The sequence below is a fragment of the Anomaloglossus baeobatrachus genome, chromosome 5 (assembly GCF_048569485.1).
Source record: "Anomaloglossus baeobatrachus isolate aAnoBae1 chromosome 5, aAnoBae1.hap1, whole genome shotgun sequence".
NCBI lineage: Eukaryota > Metazoa > Chordata > Amphibia > Anura > Aromobatidae > Anomaloglossus > Anomaloglossus baeobatrachus.
This window is the reverse complement of record NC_134357.1, coordinates 518,920,381-518,943,082: the sequence shown is the minus strand read 5'-3', so window position 1 is coordinate 518,943,082 and position 22,702 is coordinate 518,920,381. Positions and strand designations below refer to the sequence as shown.

The window sequence follows — 22,702 nt, the reverse complement described above, 5'->3', positions numbered from 1 at the left end:
TAGCTGTGGGTTCAGAGGTGACTGATTAGGCCAATCCGGGCCGAACGCTCACCCACATATGGGACATAAGTAAGTAGATATAGTCAGAACAGTTGATACTGCTTGTGCCTTGGACATAGCTTGCTTTTGTTTTGCCTCAAAGATTCTCCTGTCTGTAGCTGCACAAGCTCCTGAGGTGATCACATAGTTACATAGTTCGTTACATAGGTTGAAAAAAGACCTAAGTCCATCTAGTTCAGGGGTGGGCAATTAATTTTCCCATGGGGCCGCATGAGAAGTTGGTATGGTTTTAGAGGGCCGGACTAATATAATTAACTCGGTACACACACACGCATATATACTGTGTGTGTATATAATATATATACACATACACACAATGTATACATACATACACACACAATCCCCATATACTACATCACTACACCCGCCACATGCTACACCTGTAAAATACATCCCTATACACTACACATGTAATAAACTGCACCTCTATATACTATACCACTATATACTACATCACTACACCCCTATATACACCTGTAATATACTACATCACTATATACTACACCTGTAATAAACTGCACCACTACATCACTATATACTACACCTGTGATAACCTACATCACTACACCCCTATATACTACACTTGTATTATACTACACCCCTATATACACCTGTATTATACTACACATACACCTGTATTATACTACACCCCTATATACTACACCTGTATTATACTACAGCACTACACCCCTATATATACCTGTATTATACTACACCCCTATATACACCTATATTATACTACACTCCTATATACTACAACTGTATTATACTACAGCACTACACCCCTATATACACCTGTATTATACTACACCCCTATATACACCTGTATTATACTACACTCCTATATACTACACCTGTATTATACTACAGCACTACACCCCTATATACACCTGTATTATACTATACCACTACAGCCCTATATACACCTGTATTATACTACAGCACTACACCCCTATATACACCTGTATTATACTACACCACTACACCCCTATATACACCTGTATTATACTACACCCCTATATACACCTGTATTATACTACACTCCTATATACTACAACTGTATTATACTACACCACTACACCCCTATATACACCAGTATTATACTACACCACTACACCCCTATATACACCTGTATTATACTACACCACTACACCCCTATATACACCAGTATTATGCTACACCACTACACCCCTATATACACCTGTATTATACTACACCACTACAGCCCTATATACACCTGTATTATACTACACCACTACACCCCTATACACACCTGTATTAAACTACATTCCCATATACTAAACCACTACACCCCAAATATTTGTCAACAGTTAACCCCCGCCCCCCCCCCATTGCCCCCACAGGTTACTAGTAACCACTCACCTCTCTTCAGGCACCTCCGTACGAGTTCCCCGCTGAGCGGCTTCTCTTTCACATGCCCAGGCTGCGCCGACGCTGTATTACTAGGAGCCGCTGCTTCTCTCCATACGGCCCCCGCGCTGCAGCAGCTTCTCCTGCTGGGCGGGAACTTTTCAAATGACACACGTGCGCCGTACTGACGATATCAGGGCGCGCGTGTGTCACAGAGAAAGCTGCCGCAGGGAACAGAGGAGAGATTCCTGCGTTCCGCTGCCTGCACTGACTGTGCGGAGCTGCAGGATCTGTCCTCTGTTTCCTACCCGGCACGCAGCATGTGATGAGGGCAATCTGACCACGCGCCTCCCGGAGCCTGGAGCTCCGGACAACAGGTCAGATTGCCCTCATCAGTGACCGGCCAGCAAGGACGCCCTGAGCCAGGCGGGCCGGTCACAGAGAGTAGGCGGGCCGGATGTGGCCCGCGGGCCACCCCTTGCCCAGGTCTGATCTAGTTCATTCTTCCTCCACCAATTATATATTTTTGCCATTAAATCATCTATAACCGACAATGTTTTGTGTACTGAGGAAATCATCCAGCCCTTTTTTAAAAGTTCTTTAGTAGGAGTATCTGCCATTACTACCTCTTGTGGTAGGGCATTCCACAGTCTGAGATGTCCAACTGTAAAGAACCCTTAACTATTTAGCTGCCGGAATTGCCTTTCTTCAACCCGCTGCCATTATATTGGATTAAGCAAGTCAGCTTGCATCCAAAGCCTGTATAGCAGGGGTGGGGAACCTCCGGCCCGCGGGCCGTATGCGGCCCGCGACGACTTTTTCTGCGTCCTCCGGGCTGATTCCCGGGAACTGTAGTGCAGGGGCGGCAGCCGCATCTTCCTGGCTGCTGGCCCTTTAAAACCCCACACAGCGCGTTCAATGCTGAACGCTGCATTTCCTATACCTGAAAGACTACGTCCCCACGCTGGCACTGCCTACGTGAGGACGTACTTTGTAGGTGGGGTCGGCGTGAGGGGCGCTAAAATCAAAAGGAGAGGATTGACTGCCAATCATCCCCCAGGTCTTACTGTGCCGGCAGCGCTCTGTGCCCAGCGGCGGTGGCTCCCTGTGCCCGGCGGTTGCGGCGGTGGCTCCCTGTGCCCAGTGGTTGCGGCGGCAGCTCCCTGTGCCCGGCGGTTGCGGCGGCGGCTCCCTGTGCCCGGTTGCAGCTCCCTGTGCCCGGTTGCAGCTCCCTGTGCCCGGCGGTTGCGGCGGCGGCTCCTTGTGCCCGGTGGTGGCTCCCTGTGCCTGGCGGCTCCATGCCCGGCGGCTACCTGTGCCCAGCGGCGGCTGCTCCTCTCTGTGCCCGGTGGCTCTCTGAGCCCCGCGGTTGCGGCGGCGGCTCCCTGTTCCCGGCGGTTGCGGCGGCGGCTCCGTGCCCGGCGGCTACCTGTGCCCGGCAGTGGCTGCACCTCTCTGTGCCCGGCGGCTCCCTGTGCCCGGCGGTTGCGGCGGCGGCTCCCTGTGCCCGGCGGCTCCCTGCCCGGCGGCTCCCTGTGCCCAGCGGCGAAGGCGGCTGCTCCTCTCTGTGCCCGGCGGCGGCGGCTGCTCCTCTCTGTGCCTGGCGGCAGAGCCCTCCGTGCCCGCAACCACCTCCAGCGCTCTGTGACCCAGCCTCCGCCAGTTCTCTAACTACCTCCAAGCTCATCCGAGTCTGCCTGTGCCCCCAGCGCTCTGTACCTCCAGTGCTCTGTGCCCCTCTTTCTCCCCAGTGTTCTGTGCCTCCCCCAGTGTTCTGTGCCCCCCCAGTCTCCCCAGTGATCTGTGCCCCCCCAGTGTTCTGTGCCTCCCCCCAGTCTCCCCAGTGATCTGTGCCTCCCCCCAGTCTCCCCAGTGATCTGTGCCCCCCCCAGTGTTCTGTGCCCCTCAGTCTCCCCAGTGATCTGTGCCCCCCAATGTGTTCTGTGCCTCCCCCCAGTCTCCCCAGTGACCTGTGCCCCCCAGTCTCCCCAGTGATCTGTGCCCCCACCCCAGTGTTCTGTGCCCCCCCCAGTCTCCCTAGTAATCTATGCACCCCTAGTGATCTGTGCCCCCGTCTCCCCAGTGATCTCTGCCTCCCTAGTCTCCCCAGTTATCTGTGCCCCCCCCCCAGTCTCCCCAGTGATCTCTGTGCCCCGAGCCTCTCCCAGTTCTGTCTGTGCCTTCAGCCTCTCCCATTCTTCTCTGTGCCATCTGTGTCCCCAGCGTCCCCCTGATTTGTCTGTGCCTCCAGCCTCACCCATCATTCTCTGTTCCCCCAGGGCTCTCTGTGTCCCTCCGGCATCCCCCAGGGCTGTTTGCCCCCGGCTATTTATATAACCCCAGCAATGTTTGTGCCCCCCAGCTATGTCTGTGTAACCCAGTGATGTGTATATACCCCCAGTGAAGTCTGTGCCGCCCAGTGATGTATGTACCCCCAGTGACGTCTATTCCCTGCTGCTTCCCTAGTGATGTATATTCCTCCCAGCCCTCCCCAGCAATGTTTATGCCCCCCAGCTATGTTTGTGCTCCCCATCAATGATGTATGTATCCCCGAGTGATGTATGTACCCCCCAATGATGTCTATGCCCCCAGCCTCCCCAGTGATCTATATTCCTCCCAACCCTCCCCTGTGATGTATATACAGCAGTCCCAGCCAACTCAAACCTGGAAAAGCAGTTGTGAAAAGCAAAAAGATCAATATCACCTAATATTACAGCTGCACCAAAGAGTACAAGCTCCAGCCGCCACAGTGAGTTAATTGTTTGACCAAATATATTAGGGTAATTTTCAAGTTGATAATTTTGTGCGGCCCCCGAAGGTTGGTAAAAATTTACAAATGGCCCCCGGCAGAAAAAAGGTTCCCCACCCCTGCTGTATAGGATCCAAGGCCTTGGATATATAACATCGTTGTTTGATGATGTTTCTCTCCCTGAGTATTCTTGGAGATTAGTTATTTCTTCTCTTCCCCCTGTTTGGGCTCACTGTGTCTTCTATAGAGCTTAATGGGGTTAACTAAGCTTTCATCCCATCCATTCCCTACATAGCGCCCAGTTCAGGGTCAGCCAGGGTCAGGTATTCTGCTTTGTGCAGAACTTTTTTGGGTGGTCAGGGAGCCAGGGACCAGTGGAAAGTTTGTTCAGGGCTCAGCATCTCCCCCTTCCCTAGACACTGGGTTTCACTTTTCTGTTGCCATACGTGTGGTACTTCTGCATACTTACTGTGACACCTGCCGGCTGTAGACAGTCCAGGTCTCACTGGTATAGAACAGTGTGGTAAGGACCACCAAACAGTAGACCTTCAGCTTGGTAGTAATGCTGAGTCTCCTCTGCTCCCAAACATTCTTACGTAGTCTCCCAAATGTGGAATTGGCTTTAGCAATTCTGGTGTTAACCTCAGAGTCTATGGTCACTACTTGGGATAGTGTGCTTCCCAGGTAAATAAAGTTGTCGACTGCATTGAGATTGTATTCCACCAAAATGCATGGTTCCTGATATGGTTTCCCTGGTGCAGGGTGATACATAACTTTGGTCTTTATCGCCACTCTGTAAAATGTTTAAGTGTGACCTCTGTTCATGGGGTTTTCAAATTTATTAGAATCTAGAGTATGACGAGAGAGTTGTTAGAGTTGTGTCACAAAAAAGACTAAAGATTTAAATTAAGATTTTGAGGCTGTCACTTGGCAACTCGGAGCTTCAGCTCCCTCTATAGGTTTTTTATGGGATCTAAGGTTTAGAGATTGGCTAGGTCACTCCATGACCTTAATGTGCTTCTATTTGAGCCACTCCTTTGTTGTCTTAGCTGTATGTTTTGGGTCATTGTCGTGCTGGAAGACCCAGCCACAACCCATTTTTAATGTCCTGGCAGAGGGAAGGAGGTTGTCACTCGGGATTTTACTTTACATGGCTCCATCCATTGACCCATTGATGCAGCGAAGTAGTCCTATGCCCTTAGCAGAGAAACACCTCCAAAACATAATGTGTCTTCATTCATGACAGTGTGGACGTTGTTCTTTGGGTCATAGACAGCATTTCTCTTCCTCCAAACACGGTGAGTTGAGTTAAGGCCAAAGACCTCAATTTTTGTCTCATCTGACCACAGCACCTTCTCCCAATCACTCTCAGAAATATCCAAGTGTTCATTGGCAGACTTCAGACGAGTCTGCACATGTGCCTTCTTCAGCAGTGGGACTTTGTGGGCACTGCAGGATTTTAATCCATTATGGTGTAATGTGTTACCAATGGTTTTCTTGGTGACAGTTGTCCCAACTGTGTTGAGATCACTAACAAGTTCCCCCATGTAGTTTTAGGCTAATCTCGCACCTTCCTCATGATCGTAGATACCCCACGAGGTGAGATTTTGTATGGAGCCCCAGATCGACATCGATTGACACTAATGTTGTATTTCTTCCATTTTCTTACTATTTTACCAACAGTTGTCTCCATCTTACCCAGCGTCTTACTTATGGTTCTGGGGGTATCAAATACTTATTTCTCTCTGCAAAATGCAAATAAATTCATGTAATTTATACAATGTAATTTTCTGGATTTTATTTTGGATATTCTCTCATTGTTAAAATTAACCTACCCTTAAAATTATAGACTGTTCATGTCTTTGTCAGTGGGCAAGCTTACAAAATCAGCAAGGGATCAAATAATTATTTCCCTCACTGTACACTTAACTGAAGCCTCTCTCTGGTTTTATAAACGTCCTTATGTATGGACGAATAAGAACCTTCTATAGAGAATAAAATCACCTGTGTCTAATGGGGGAGTGGTTGACAGTCAGAAGGTATGACTTTTATAATCTAGACAAAAAGATATTCTCTATAGCAGGTTCCTACTTGCCCATACACATTAAGGTCTTTAAATCCAGAGAGAGGCTTCGATTCAGTGTAGGTTCCCAGTATTATGAGACCTGCTGCTTTGTGATAACTAATGCTATTGCATCATTTTTGGTTGTCATTCTATGTTGTCATGTGTCTGTGACTTTTACAATATTTGTTTCAGGGTGAAGATCTGACCCATATTAATACTACAGAGACATATGTGAGGGGTGACGAGTGGTGTAAAGAGGAGATTCCTACAGATAACCGCACAGGTGAGTAGTAACCACTAAATGCAGAGCAGTCACTATTAAACTCAATTAGTCCAACTTTATTGACTACAGTAAATTTGTCACATACGTCTTACTAATTTTTCGAACTCAGAGGAGTCGGTAGCCTTTAGGGCGGCTTTGCACGTTGCGACATCGCAAGCCGATGCTGCGATGTCGCACGCGATAGTCCCCGCCCCTGTCGCAGGTAGGATATCGTGTGATAGCTGGCGTAGCGAAAATTATCGCTACGTCAGCTTCACATGCACTCACCTGCCCTGCGACCGTCGCTCTGGCCGGCGAACCGCCTCCTTCCTAAGGGGGCGGGTCGTGCGGCGTCATAGCGACGTCACACGGCAGGCGGCCAATAGCGGCGGAGGGGCTGAGATGAGCAGGATGTAAACATCCCGCCCACCTCCTTCCTTCCGCATATGCTACGGAAGCCGCAGTGACGCCGGTAGGAGATGTTCCTCGCTCCTGCGGCTTCACACACAGCGATGTGTGCTGCCGCAGGAACGAGGAACAACATCGGACCGTCGCATCAGCGTAATTATGGATTACGCCGACGCTGCACCGATGATACGATTATGACGATTTTGCACTCGTTAATCGTATCATCTAGGCTTTACACACTACGATGTCGCATGCGATGCCGGATGTGCGTCACTTTCAATTTGACCCCACCGACATCGCGCCTGCGATGTCGTAGTGTGCAAAGCTTGCCTTAATCTATCTACAAAAGAACCAGGTACTGACAAAAATGACCAGCAAAGGACTATTTTGGATAAAAAACAAAAGTATAAAAGTATAAAGGACTTGTTCTCCTTTCATATATCCTTTTCTTACAACTCTGAAAAAAAATACAAAATTCTATTCTTGTTAACAGTTTTTTTTTAACAGTAGTAAAAAATTGAAAGCACACAATTTGGTGGCCTAAAATCATAGTATATTAGCCTTTGCTTTTTGGTCAACTATGTTAAGTGATAATTGAATTGAACATTACTTTATATGGAAATGTTACATAATAATATAGTGATCTTAATATACTTTCAAGGCAATGTTACCAAAATAAAATCTATTTTATCTTCAGCAGATGAGTGTGCCAGGAGCTCAGATGGACATCTGATATATTCAGATGTTACAGGAGATAATGGTATCACACCAGATTCATTTGAAGAGCATGGCATTATACCGGTTATACCTCCAGTCCTTCTCAAAGCTATAACTGATCCTTTTCAACAGATCCTTTCCTCTGCTTCTGCAAATATTGATTCACAGAATAAAAGTCACCAAAAGGCTGATGGACATCATATAGCTCACATACAGGAAACAGCATTTTTATGTGCAGAATGTGGGGAAAGGTTTACAGAGAAATCAGATCTTGTTGCACATCAAAGAAGTCACACAGGAAAGAAGCCATTTTCATGTTCTAAATGTGGGAAATGTTTTACTCGGAGAAGAAATCTTGTTATACATCACAGGCTGCACACAGGGGAGAAGCCGTATTCTTGTTCAGAATGTGGGAAAAGTTATAGCAAGAAATTCAAACTTGTTACACATCAGATAATTCACACTGGTGAAAAGCCATTTTCATGTTCAGAATGTGGAAAATACTTTATTTGGAAAACAAATCTTGTTAAACATCAGAGAATTCACACAGGGGAGAAGCCATTTTCATGTTCAGACTGTGGGAAATGTTTTAATCAGAAAACACATCTTGTTAGACATCAGAGAACTCACACGATGGTGGAGCCATTTTCTTGTTCAGAATATGGGAACTGTTTTAGTGAGAAATCAGATCTTGTTAGACATCAGCAAACTCACACTGGGGAAAAGCAATATTTATGTTCAGAATGTGGGAAATCTTTTAATCAGAAACAAAATCTTATTAGACATCAGAAAATTCACACAGGGGAGAAGTCATTTTCATGTTCTCAGTGTGGGAAAGGTTTCAGTGAGAAATCATATCTTGTTAGACATCAGAGAATTCACACAGGGGAGAAGCCATTTTCATGTTCAGAATGTGAGAAAGGTTTTAGTGAGAAATCAGATCTTGTTAGACATCAGAAAACTCACACAGGGGAGAAACCATTTTCATGTTCAGAATGTGGGAAAGGTTTTAGTGAGAAATCATATCTTGTTAGACATCAGAGAATTCACACAGGGGAGAAGCCATTTTCATGTTCAGAATGTGAGAAAGGTTTTAGTGAGAAATCAGATCTTGTTAAACATCAGAAAACTCACACAGGGGAGAAACCATTTTCATGTTCAGAATGTGGGAAAGGTTTTAGTGAGAAATCATATCTTGTTAGACATCAGAGAATTCACACAGGGGAGAAGCCATTTTCATGTTCAGAATGTGAGAAAGGTTTTAGTGAGAAATCAGATCTTGTTAGACATCAGAAAACTCACACAGGGGAGAAACCATTTTCATGTTCAGAATGTGGGAAAAGTTATAGCAAGAAATTCAAACTTGTTAAACATCAGATAATTCACACTGGTGAAAAGCCATTTTCATGTTCAGAATGTGGAAAATACTTTATTTGGAAAACAAATCTTGTTAAACATCAGAGAATTCACACAGGGGAGAAGCCATTTTCATGTTCAGACTGTGGGAAATGTTTTAATCAGAAAACACATCTTGTTAGACATCAGATAACTCACACGATGGTGGAGCCATTTTCTTGTTCAGAATATGGGAACTGTTTTAGTGAGAAATCAGATCTTGTTAGACATCAGCAAACTCACACTGGGGAAAAGCAATATTTATGTTCAGAATGTGGGAAGTGTTTTAATCAGAAACAAAATCTTATTAGACATCAGAAAATTCACACAGGGGAGAAGTCATTTTTATGTTCACAGTGTGGGAAAGGTTTCAGTGAGAAATCATATCTTGTTAGACATCAGAGAATTCACACAGGGGAGAAGCCATTTTCATGTTCAGAATGTGAGAAAGGTTTTAGTGAGAAATCAGATCTTGTTAGACATCAGAAAACTCACACTGGGGAAAAGCAATATTTATGTTCAGAATGTGGGAAGTGTTTTAATCAGAAACAAAATCTTATTAGACATCAGAAAATTCACACAGGGGAGAAGCCATTTTCATGTTCAGAATGTGAGAAAGGTTTTAGTGAGAAATCATATCTTGTTAGACATCAGAAAACTCACACAGGGGAGAAACCATTTTCATGTTCAGAATGTGGGAAAGGTTTTAGTGAGAAATCAGATCTTGTTAGACATCAGATAATTCACACAAGGGAGAAGCCATTGTCATGTTCTTAATGTGGAAAATGTTTTAAAAAGAAAGTATGTTTGATTGCACATCATAATATTCACACAGGGGAGAAGCCATTTTTATGTTCAGAATGTGGGAAATGTTTTAATCGGAGAATAAATCTTGTGATACATCAGAGGTTGCACACAGGGGTGAAGCCATATTCTTGTTCAGAATGTGGGAAAAGTTATAGCTACAAATCCAAACTTGTTACACATCATAGAATTCACACATTGGAGAAGCTATTTTCATGCTTAGAATGTGGGAAATATTTTAATCGGAAAGCAAATCTTACTAGCCATCAGAAAACTCACACAGAAAAGTAGCCACTTTTTTTTATATATCATTTTTATTGACCATATGTTGCTTGTCTATATTATTTTTTCTTGCACCATCACACGTCTACAAGAGAAAAATAAAAGTATTTAGAGCAATAAATGGTTATTAGAAAATTATTGAAAAGCATTTATCGACTTTGGGTACGAAAAATATTCAGACCTCTTTAAATTTTTCACTACTTGTTTTATTGCAGCCATTTGGTAAATTCAAAAAAAGTTCATTTCTTTTCTCATTAATATACACTCTGCACCCCATCTTGACAGAAAAAAAAACAGAAATGTAGAAATGTTTACAAATTTATTAAACAAGAAAAACTGAAATTTCACATTGTCATAAGTATTCAGATCCTTTGCTCAGACACTCATATTTAAGTCTTCATGCTGTCAATTTCCTTGTGATCCTTCTTGAGATTGTTCTACTCCTTCATTGGAGTCAAGCTGTGTTTAATTAAAGGCACACACTTGTCTATATATAAGACCTGACCGCTCACAGTGCATATCAGACCAAATTAGAATCATGAGGTCAAAGGAACTGCTCAAGGAGGTCAGAGTCAGAATTGTGGCAAGGCACATATCTGACCAAGTTTACAAAATAATTTATGCAGTACTCAAGGTTCCTAAGAGCACAGTGGCCTCTATTATCCTTAAATGGAAGAAGTTTGGGACCACCAGAACTCTTCCTAGACCTAGCCGTCCAGCCAAACTGAGCAATCGTGGGAGCAGAGCCTTGGTGAGAGAGGGAAAGAAGAACCTCAAGCTCACTGAGGCTGAACTCCAGAGATGCAGTAGGGAGATGGGAAAAAGTTGCACAAAGTTAACTATCACTGCAACCATCTACCAGTCGGGCCTTTACGGCAGAGTGGCCTGACGAAAGCCTCTCCTCAGTGCAAGACATATGAAAGCCTGCATAGTTTGCAAAAAAACACATGAAGGACTCACAGACTATGAGAAATAAGATTCTCTGGTCTGATGAGACAAAAATAGAACTTTTTGATGATAATTCTAAGCGGTATGTGGGGAGAAAACCAGGCACTGCTCATTATTTGCCCAATACAATCCCAATAGTGAAAATGGTGGTGGCAGCATCATGCTATAGTGGTGTTTTTCAGCTGCAGGGACAGGACGACTGGTCGCAATTGAAGGAAAGATGAAAGCGGCCAAGTACAGAGATATCCTGGAAGAAAACCTCCAGAGTCCTCTGGACCTCAGACTTGGCCAAAGGTTCACTTTCTAACAAGACAATGACCCTAAGCATACAGCTCAAATAACAAAGGTGTAGCTTCAGAACAACTTTGACCATTTTTGACTGGCCCAGCCAGATCCCTGACGTAAACCCAACTGAGCATCTCTGGAGAGACCTGAAAATGGCTGTCTACCAACATTCACCATTCAACCTGACAGGACTGGAGATGATCTGCAAGAAAGAATGGCAGAGGCTCCCCAAATCCATGTGTGAAAAACTTATTGCATCATTCCCAAGAAGACTCATGGCTGTACTGGCTCAAAAGGGTGCATCTACTTAATACTGAGCAAAAGGTCTGAATACTTATGAGCATGTTCAGTTTTTCTTGTTTAATAAATTTGCAAACATTTCAACATTACTGTTATTTTGGTGTCAAGATGGGGTACAGAGTGTACACTAATGGGAAAAAAAATGAACTTTTTTAAATTTACCAAATGGCTGCAATGAAACAAATAGTGAAAAATTTATAGGGGTCTGAATATTTTCCGTACCTACTGTAAATAATTCAAAGATGTATTAAGCATGTATATAAAATATTTATCATTTATATATGATGTACTGTATATCCACATTTTAACCTATTTTTGACCGCATCAGCGCTTGCTAGGCTTTGTACAGCGCTGACGTTTAATTACAGTCTGTGATCAGGGAGGGAATCATGACCACCTGCGTGCCGTAATTACTGTGTTTCCAGAACAGAATGGTAGCTCTGACCAAAGACATCATTGGGACCTGATTGGATCAGGTCCTGATGATATCAAACCTTTTCAATCTTCTATTTGACACGATCAATTAGAGAGAAAAAGTGTGCTCCTTCTCTTATATCTCTGGCTCCCCCGTAACATGATTGTCATGTTACCTGGAGGTCATCATATAACTGCCATGTACGGTGGCCTTTCAGACCCAGCCTGCAGCAGGGTCTCAGGGGTGATTTGTAGCTTGACACTGACAGTATAAAGCATTGCCATCTTGGTGCATGGCAATGCATTATACCAGTGATCAGACTAAGAAAAGTTAAAGTCCCATAAAGGGACAAAGTAAAGTTTTAAAAAAAAAAGTTAAAAAACACAAAATATAAAAAAACATAAAAAAATTATAGAAAAGCAAAAAAGTACACTTATTTGGTACTGCTGCATCCGGCTCGACCTGATCTATAAAACTGTCATACTATTGAACTCTTTCAATGAATAGTTTACAAAAATAAATGAATAAATAAAAAATGGAGCAAAAACCTGCCTTTTCATCATACCGCAGAAAAAAAAGTTGCATAAAACGTGATAAAGTTGAACGTAAATAAAAATGGTATTACTGAAAACTACATCTTGTCCCGCAAAAAACAAGCTACTACACAGCTCCATCAGTGGAAAAAGAAAAAAGTTATAGTTCTGGCAACACAGCGCCGCAAAAACAATTCTTTTTTTCTAAAAAATTGTTTTTGTGTATAAGTGGCGCAACACACAAAAAATTATATAAATGTGGTACTGCTGTAGTCGTACTAACCTGAAGAATAATCCTGTATTGTAACTAGAGAATGTCGTAAAAAGAAAGCCCCAAAAACTATTCCTGAATTGCTGTTTCATGCTCATTCTACCTCTCAAAAATGAGACTAAAATATGATCCAAAAATGATATATGCCCAAAAATAGTACTAATAGATAATAGAAACGTCAACTTGTCCCTCAAAAAACAAGACCTCATAGGTCTCTGTCAGCAGATATCTAGAAAAGTATAGATTTCAATATATGTTGATGCTAATATTTTATTTTTTAGTGTCTAATAGAAGCCAAACAAAATATATAAATCTGGTCTCATCGACATGAACAATAAACCACAGTTAAGCAGGCTTTACACTCAACGACAACTCTAACGAGATGTCGATGGGGTCACAGAATTCGTGACGCACATCCGGCCTCTTTACCGACGTCGTTGCGTGTGAAACGCAGGAACGACCATTAACGATCAAAATTACTTACCAAATCGTTGATCGTTGACCAGTCGTTTCTATCCCGATTATCGTTGCTGTTGTAGGACGCAGGTTGCTATGTGTGACACCGCAGGAACGAGGAACGACATCGTACCTGCGGCCGCCGCCAATGAGAAAGGAAGGAGGTTGGCGCGATGTTACGGCCGCTCATCTCCGCCCCTCCGCTTCTATTGCGCGGCCGCTTAGCGACGCCGATGTGACGTCAAATGAACCGTCCCCTTAGAAAGGAGGCGGTTCGCCGGCCACAGCGATGTCGCTAGGCAGGTAAGTATGTGTGACGTGTGTAAGCGATGTTGTGCGCCACGGGCAGCGATGTCGCCCGTGATGCACAACCAACAGGGGCGGGTGCGATTGGCAGCGACATTGCTAGCGATGTCGCTGCATGTAATGTGGGCTTTAGAGTCAAAATGTTTGGTGTTGGAGTGAGGAGAGGCCACTTAATTTTCGGTGTGCAGGTTTCCAGACGCACAAGCTCGGTACAATGTATGGGCCTGACAAGGGCTTATTTGTAATTTTGCAATATTCACTGCGTTTGACACCATGGGTGTCTTCTTGACACTAAATAGTCACTAAACCCATAGATGAGTTCATAGAAGGGTGTAATTTCCAAAATGTGGTCACTTGAGGGGTTTCTTCTGTTTTGGCACTTAAGGGTTCTGCAAACTATTCTAAGAAAATGTGTGCTTCACAAATCTATTGACGTGCCTTCTCTCCCAAGCCCTGTGGTGCAGCCAAACAGTACTGTACAGTTACGTGGGGTATTGCCATATTCATGAGAAATTATGGAACACCTTTTATTGGGGTCTTTGTTTTTTCCTATTCCCCATGTGAAAATTGGAAATCTGGGGTTAAAACAATATTTTAATGGTAAAAATATATTCTTTCCATTTTCATGGCTGAACATTATAAAATTCCATGAAGCACCTGGGGGTTCAAGATGCTCACCAACCATTTTCTAATTTCCGGTTCCGGGCAGAGTCTCTATTGGGGATGTCACTGTGGTAGCTGATACCCTGTTCCATGCCCTGGGCCCTTTTTATAATGGGGTTATTTACAGGGGATGTTGAGAATATGTTTATTTGTGATGCCACTTGCAGTGTTGCGGCCAAGTGTAGGGAGCTGCCGCTGCAGAATGTTTCTACTGGGGCTGGTGGTATTGGCAGCTAGAATGGTAGACCCTCCGCAAGTAGGGTTTTGCCCCAGAGGGTGTATGGTGCGGTGGGCATCAGAAGAAGGTAGTCCACACAAGTATTCAGTGCAACTGGTTTACTCACTGCTGAAGATGTAAACTGGTTGCCCGAGGCCACTGGTTTTGCCTCCAGGTCCCCTTCGTCCCAGTGCCTGTCTGGTTCTCTGGTACCTTCTTCCCCTGCACCTGTCTCTGGTAAGTGGGTCCCCGTGGTATAGAACACTGGGGTCCCCGTTCGGTGGTTTGTTCACTTCTGTCCGCCTGACGGTAGTGTGAACCGTGTGGGGTTGGAGTCTCTGTTCCTGTCCCAGGTTCTCCCTTTGCTACTGAGTCTTTGGATTCATTAGGGTCAGGAAGGTCCTTGATGGTTACCTTTGCTGTGCAGGTCTTAACAGGTCAGCTTGAAGCTCTTTCCTGTCCTAGGGTCCTGTACCCCGTCGGTGCGTACTTCCGGGAGTACTCCACCGGCAACAACTTCTCCTGGGTATCAGGTCACCGTTAACCCAAGTCAGGATGTCACTTTGCTTCTACCTTTACACTTCTCCAGTCACTACTCTTCCTCTCTCCACAGTCACTACTGCTCTTCTTCTGACTACTGACTTCCTGTATTCTCTCTGTCCACAGTCTGCCCCTCCCACCTGGTCAACTAGTGGACTGGATTGGCTCCACCTCTAGTCGGCCATCCATGGTCCCACAATAGCTGGGTACCATTGTATGGGGGACTGTTGGGGAAAACTGGGATTACCTGGGTTTTTGGTGTTACTGGCACTGGGGTTCTGGGTCCCTAAGGGGGTAGGACCTGCATCCTTGTGGGCATGCAGAACCTTGTAGCACCCTGATGGTCTCAGGGACGCTACAAATGTATTTTTTTATTTTCATGACTCAACGTTTTAAAATCCCGTGAAGCACCTGCGGGGTTCAAGGTGCTCACCAAACATCTAGAGAAATTCCATGAGGTGTCTAGTTTCCAAAATAGAGTCACTCAAGGAGCTCCACTGTTTAAAGGGAACCTGTCACCAGATTTGGTGACTATAAGCTGCAGCCACCACCAGTGGGCTCTTATATACAGCATTCTAACACACTGTATATAAGAACCCAGGCCGCTGTTTAGAACATAAAAATCACTTTATAATACAGTGCCTGGAAGTGGCGCTGGTGGTGCACACGTTATCCACCACTTGTAAAGATGAATGCTGCGTGTAACCCCAGCGCCAATTCCACCACGTATTCTCATAGCAGCATGTTCTAACTGATATTCAAGTTTAAATCCAAGTTGGAAATTATGAATCCAGGAGCGTTGTCATCGCTTTAGCAGGACCTCAGGCAAGCACTTACATGTTGCTTGAGCTTCAAGCCGCACCCCAGAGAGGAGGAATCTGGACCATAAAATGGAGTAAAAATCTGCAACATATTGCATGCAGAATACATAACTCCCAACTGTTCCAGATTCAAGGCAGAGAACCCAGAAGCAGATAATTCAACTACATACAGATACATCAATATATCTCAATGTCAAATGTAAAAGTTTTTTTGTTCTTATAGAACTACTATAAAAGAATTACAAAAAGCTGGGTTTTGTTTCACTCTCCCCCTGGGAATCAAACCAACAACCTTCCAACAATGCAGCAGGAGCTAAGGCTTTGAGCCACAAACTCTAATGATGGCAAAGGAAGAATTAGGTTTACTTGAAGCTGAAGTACACTCTCTGACTTCAAAGACAAAGAGTATATAGTTGCAGAGATTTCTGTACCAAAGCTGCATCTCCTGCCAGAAAAATGTGATTTTTTTTTCCTGCATGTTTGCTGCTTTTTTTGTATGTGTTATTTAATGCATTTTCTATGTATTCTGGAGCGAAAAAAACGCTGCAAAAAGCACCAAAAGAATTGATTTTCAGCAGATTTATTGCTGCACCAAATCTGCAAAAAGCAACGTGCACAAAACTATGTGATTCTCATAGACTTTGCTGGCATAAGGATTCGCATGCAGTTTTTAAACTGCACTAAAAAAAATGCAATAAAAACACATTGTGTGCACATACTCTAAATACTACAGAAAAGCTTTGATTCTGCGTTTAAACATGCAACAGAGTTTGTTTGCTTGAGTTTTTTTCAAGCTGTACGTAGAAGTGTATGGAAAAAAACAAACACCAAAACCGTTCAGCAGCGTCTTTAGATGCACCGAGGGCGGAGATTTCATGAAATCACATCCACTTTGCTTGGACATTTAGTCCGTGTTCACATGTAGCGTAAATGATCCATTTATTCTGCTGCTTTTTTGCACAGAAATTCTGCTGTGTTTAACTGTCTAAGCAAAGTGGATGTGATTTCATGAAAACTGCACCCACTGTATGTCTAAAGACTGCGTACACTGTACATCTAAATACTGCGCACACTGTATGTCTAAAGACTGCACCCACTGTACATCTACAGACTGCTCACACTGTACATCTAAAGACTGCACACACTGTACATCTAAAGACTGCGCACACTGTACATGAAAAGACTGCGCACACTGTACGTCTAAAGACTGTGCACGCTGTATGTCTAAAGACTGCACCCACTGTACATCTAAAGACTGCACACACTGTACGTCTAAAGACTGCACCCACTGTACATCTAAAGACTGGGCACACTGTACATCTAAAGACTGCGCACACTGTACGTCTAAAGATAGCACCCACTGTACATCTAAAGACTGGGCACACTGTACGTATAAAGACTGCACCCACTGTACATCTAAAGACTGGGCACACTGTACGTATAAAGACTGCGCACACTGTACGTCTAAAGATAGCACCCACTGTACATCTAAAGACTGGGCACACTGTACGTATAAAGACTGCACCCACTGTACATCTAAAGACTGCACCCACTGTACATCTAAAGACTGGGCACACTGTACGTCTAAAGACTGGGCACACTGTACGTCTAAAGACTGGGCACACTGTACGTCTAAAGACTGGGCACACTGTACATCTAAAGACTGCACCCACTGTACATCTACAGACTGCTCACACTGTACGTCTAAAGACTGCACCCACTGTACGTCTAAAGACTGCACCCACTGTACGTCTACAGACTGCTCACACTGTACGTCTAAAGACTGCACCCACTGTACGTCTAAAGACTGCACCCACTGTACATCTAAAGACTGCACCCACTGTACGTCTACAGACTGCTCACACTGTACGTCTAAAGACTGCACCCACTGTACGTCTAAAGACTGCACCCACTGTACGTCTAAAGACTGCACCCACTGTATATCTAAAGACTGCACCCACTGTATATCTAAAGACTGCACACACTGTACATCTAAAGACTGCACCCACTGTACGTCTGAACTTTGCGGTTTTGGTGCATTTTTTTCTCAAGAGGTTTCTATGTGGAGACTAAAAAACACATGGAAAACACTGCAGTTACCTTTTTAAGTGCAGAATCAAAGGTTTTCTGTACTATATAAAAACAAATTAAAACGCGGCTTTACATCTGCATCAAAAATGCATCAAATAAGTCAGAAAAGGCATAAAAAGCACATCATAAGTACAATAACCGGAGAAGATTGTTATTGCGTAGTTTGATGCAGACAGCAGCAGAAAACAACACAGGATTTCTGCAACGTGTGAACACGGCCTTAAAGGCACAAAACAGTCACATATCGTATAGTGAAGCGACATGAAGATGAGGACATTGTGGCTGCTCCGACTATGAATGAACAGTCCGGGGCGTCTGCTGAACGTCCCTAACTGCCAAATGGGTGTGGTCAAAATTTGGTAAGGTGCATAGTCCTGCACACACTGAGGAGCTGACCATGTGACCCCCGACTCCTCCCCTCCAGGTGACATCATCACAGGTCCTGTAAGCACAGAGCAGCCATATATCTAGTGTGCGGCTCTGCAGGAGGAGGTATGTGGAGATTCCCCATTACTGGGCGCATTAACCCCCTCAGTGCTGCGCTCACATTCACGTGTTCCCGTCTGTGCGGCTCTATCAGGAGATCTGTCTGTATGGGATTAGATGGGGTCACTTCCCTCCTGACGCCGCTCACTGCTGTGTTACTGTACAGTCTCCATTATGGCCGTCGCCCGCTCCATGTTGTCACTATCAGGAGATATTAATGTTCTATCATTATCTGTTACTGAAGGCCCCGGTTCTGCCGTCCGATCTCTGTGGAGGCTCCTGCACTTTATAACTGCACCCTTCAGCGTTTATTTTATTTATTTCACTGCTCTTCTGTCACTAATGTGCTCTACCAATATATTTACCAGACACCTTCTTCTTCTGTTTTTGGTGCCTTCTTGGTCATCTTCTGTTGGTTGTGCCCTGCTGGATTTCTCCAGTGTTTGCTGAAGATGACTACTCAATGTAAGTCTATGAGAGCCAGAACAAGACTCTCATAGACTTACATTGAGAGATTGTGACTGTTTCCTCTGACTTCTGGTCAGTCATGAGCTGTAGTCACAAGCTGGTGGCATGCAGGGTTGAACTGGGGTGTCTAGTGCCCACAGGAAAAATTATCAGGTGGTGTCCTTATTAACTGTTATCCCTGTTATAGTGGAGCTTTGACTGCAAAATACAGGAGACTCCTGAACATCTATAATTACAGTAGCTTGCAGTAAAGGGGTTCTTGGATAAAAAACAGTTATCACCGATCCACGTGTTCGGTAGGTGATAACTTATTGATCGGTGGAATCCGACTAATGGAAATCGCACTGATCGTAAGAATGGGGAACTCTTATCCCTTACAGGACACTTATATCCCCATTATACAATAGAGCAGCAGATCGGATGTGTGACAGCAGCTCCAGTCATCCTCTTTGGGGAAGCCAGATGAAAACAAGTGGAGCTCTCGCAGCCACTGAGGGAATGAATGGATCAGGGGTCAAGTCAGACATGAGCTCCACCTTAATGAGGATAAAAGTTGCACATTTTGCAGATCAGTGCAGATTCCAGCAATCGAACCCCCACCGATGAATAAGTTATCCCTTATCCTTGAGCCATGTTCACACGTTCAGTATTTAGTCAGTATGTTACATCAGTATTTGCAGCCAAAAGGAGGAGTAGGTGAAAAATGCAAAAAAAAAAAATACTTTTGTTCTGATTTTACCACTACTGCTTTTGGCTTAAAAATACTAATGTCAAATACTTACCAAATACTCAACATGGGCACATGGCCTTAAAATAGGCAATTACGTGTTTTTACCGGAGAACCTCTGTAAGTGGATATTTACTACAGTGTAATAATCACAGGACTGGAAATAATCTTCCATACTGCAACACCGTGACCAGACAACATATTACCACCACATAGTGATCAAATACAACCACGTACAAGAGAGTAATACCGCCACCCCATAATTGGACCACGTAGTAACTGAATATTACCACATACAAGGGAGAAATATCGTGGCACTATGATCAGACCACATAATGACCAAAGAAAACCACATACAAAAGAGAAATACCACCAAACCGTGACCAGACTACACAGTAATGAATAATACCGCAATGATGATCATGAATAAAGACCACAATACTAATAACTAGCGCTGAGCGGGCCCGGACTGTAAACGTCCGCATCCGCGTGGTTTCAGCGCTATCTCCGGGCTGGACCCGGACGCGGGATTCCGGGTGCACGATCCGGAATCGGCAATTAATAAAAATGGAAAAAACAATAACTAAATGAGCGTTTCATACTTATCGAGACTCGGTGTCATGGCGGCACACTGCTTCCGGGTCGCGCTTTCACTTCCTGTGCTGTGCACGCAATCACACAGCTTTCCATGTTTTCCCCGCCCACCGGCCATCATCTCATCTGTGATTGGTTCCTGGCTGACTTGCCCCCAGCCTGTGACAGCTCTGCCGTGCAGTCATCGCTTATCGCGGTCAGTAATAGGCTGCACTCAGAGCGGGCAGCCGTGCTCTATGGCTGCTCACTCTGACATATAGCAGAGCGAGCAAATAAATTCCAAATAAAGGATTTCTCTGTGTCTTGTTTGTTTATTTATTGTAATTTACAGGTTTGTGTGATGCAGGTATCTCACAGACGCCCGTGCGATCACAAACCTAGGGTTTAATAGCAGCCATGCGCTGTTATTAACCCCTGCTATTACCTTGATTGCCACCTCACCAGGGCAATCAAGATAAGCCGATATCGCCCCGGAATGGTCACATCTAATAGATGCGGCTATACCGGGTGGCTGCGGGCTGAAAATATACCAGCCCACAGCCGGCGTTATCATGGCTGGGAATGAAAATTGGGGGGGACCGCACGTCGTTTTTATTATTTATTTAAATAATAAAAAAAAAAACGCATGCGGTTTATCTTAGGCAGCAGTCACACTTGCGAGGGACTCCCACAAGTCTGACATCGCAGCACAGCCGCACACACATCTGACAGGAGCGTGCATGTGTTTCTAGGTACATGCACGCTCATGTTCAAACAGTGGCAGGCTCTGCCGGGTGATGTCATGTCAGACCCGCACGAGTCTGACAATGCATCACCCGCACACACATCTGACAAGAGCATGCATGTGTTTCTAGGTACATGCACGCTCATGTTCAGACAGTGGCAGGCTGTGCCATGTGATGTCAGACCCGCACGAGTCTGACATTGCATCACCCGCACACGTCTGAGGGCTCTTGTACACTTGCGTACCGCTTTCGATGCGACAGCATCGGAAGTGATATGCAAATGACCCTCTGCTGCGGGTGTCAGCCGAGGGTCATGCGACTGTGATGCGATCTTGCAGTTGCATCACAGGAGCGGAGAAGATAGAGGGAGCACTTTCTCCCCATATCCTCCGCTGTCTCTCTGCGTGTACCGGTGCGATTTTACACTGGTGCGATCCTATCGCATGACACACGGCTCAAGCTGGCAGTACAGCAGAGCCGAGTGTCATGCGAGTGTCCCTCCCTGCGACTGAGGTCAGTGAGAGCGGACCTCTGCTGCGGGGGGGCGGCACTGAGGAGGGGTGGGAGGGGCTGAAGCTGCGGAGGAGAGAACGTCACAACCCAACCTGTCACAGCCTCTTTACGGCTGCTAGCTGTGAGATGTAGCAGAGCCGGATGTGTTGCCGTGGGACGGGTGGATTACGCCGGAGGGTGTTGGAGTAATAAAGTGGTGAGCGAGGCTGCGTTTGTACTTTATTCCAAATAAAGGATTTTTCTCTGTGTGTGTTTATTTACATTCATTTGGAGTTTTGTGATGCGGGTATCTCACAGACGCCCGTGCGATCACAAACCTATTACCCCGACTGGCAGGGCATCACGCCTCTGGGAAAAGCCGTTAATGTACCGGTATTGCCACATGTAATACATGCGGCAATACCGGGCGGCTTCGGGCTGTAATACCAGCCCCCAGCCTGCATTATCATGGCTGGGGATGAAAATTAGGGGGGACCGCACGTCGGGTGTTTTAGTTATTTATTTAAATATAAAGAAAAAAAAAAAAAAGGCGGAGTCACACTTGCGACGGATACACTGCTTGCCCGCCCACCGGCCATCCTGCCGCCTGGGATTGGTTGCAGTTTATGTAGGAACTCCGGCACACTTAGTGTGCCGGAGTTCCTACATAAACTGTTAAAAATATTTTTCTCCTGAGCACCTACGCGAGGAGGTCTTCTTCAATTCTATGTGATTGGTTGCAGTCAGCTGACACACTGACACTCAGGGTGGGAGCGTGTCTAACTGCAAGCAATGACACGCGCCAGTGGGCGGGCAAAACAATGAATATTGAATTGTGGGCTCCGGAAGGAGTGTTTCGCCATGACATCGCCTCGGTGAGTATGCCGCACTCGCTCCTAGCCCCTCCACAAACGTTTTTAACCTCCGGATTCCGGTCCCCATTGACTTATATGGGCACCAGATTCCGGAGATTTTTTTTTTTTTTTTTTTTAAATCTGGCAATGATCCGCCGGCCCTGGATTATTGGCTGTCCGATCAACTCTACTAATAACACATATTATCCTTAGTGCCATTATACACAGGAGCTTTGTATATAGTGTATAGTGTGAGTGTCTACCTGTAATACACTGACTTACCAGTGACGTCTCTAGCCAAGTTATTTATCTTTGTTTTTCCTCTTCATCGGCGCTGATCGTTATCACTTCTTGCTGCCATGACTCGACTCTACAGAAAATAACACAGTCACCTATA

At 44.9% G+C, this 22,702-nt stretch overlaps 1 protein-coding gene across 1 annotated transcript in view; it reads left to right on the top strand.

Annotated features, from left to right (window-relative positions):
- The window catches only part of LOC142312872 (uncharacterized), a 284,606-nt gene that overhangs the window by 6,701 nt on the left and 255,203 nt on the right, over nucleotides 1-22,702 (top strand). The window contains exons 5-6 of the mRNA XM_075351857.1: nucleotides 6,438-6,528; nucleotides 7,616-9,730. Of these exons, the coding sequence (XP_075207972.1) occupies nucleotides 6,438-6,528; nucleotides 7,616-9,730 (2,206 nt within the window). The remainder of the gene's footprint in view (nucleotides 1-6,437; nucleotides 6,529-7,615; nucleotides 9,731-22,702) is intronic.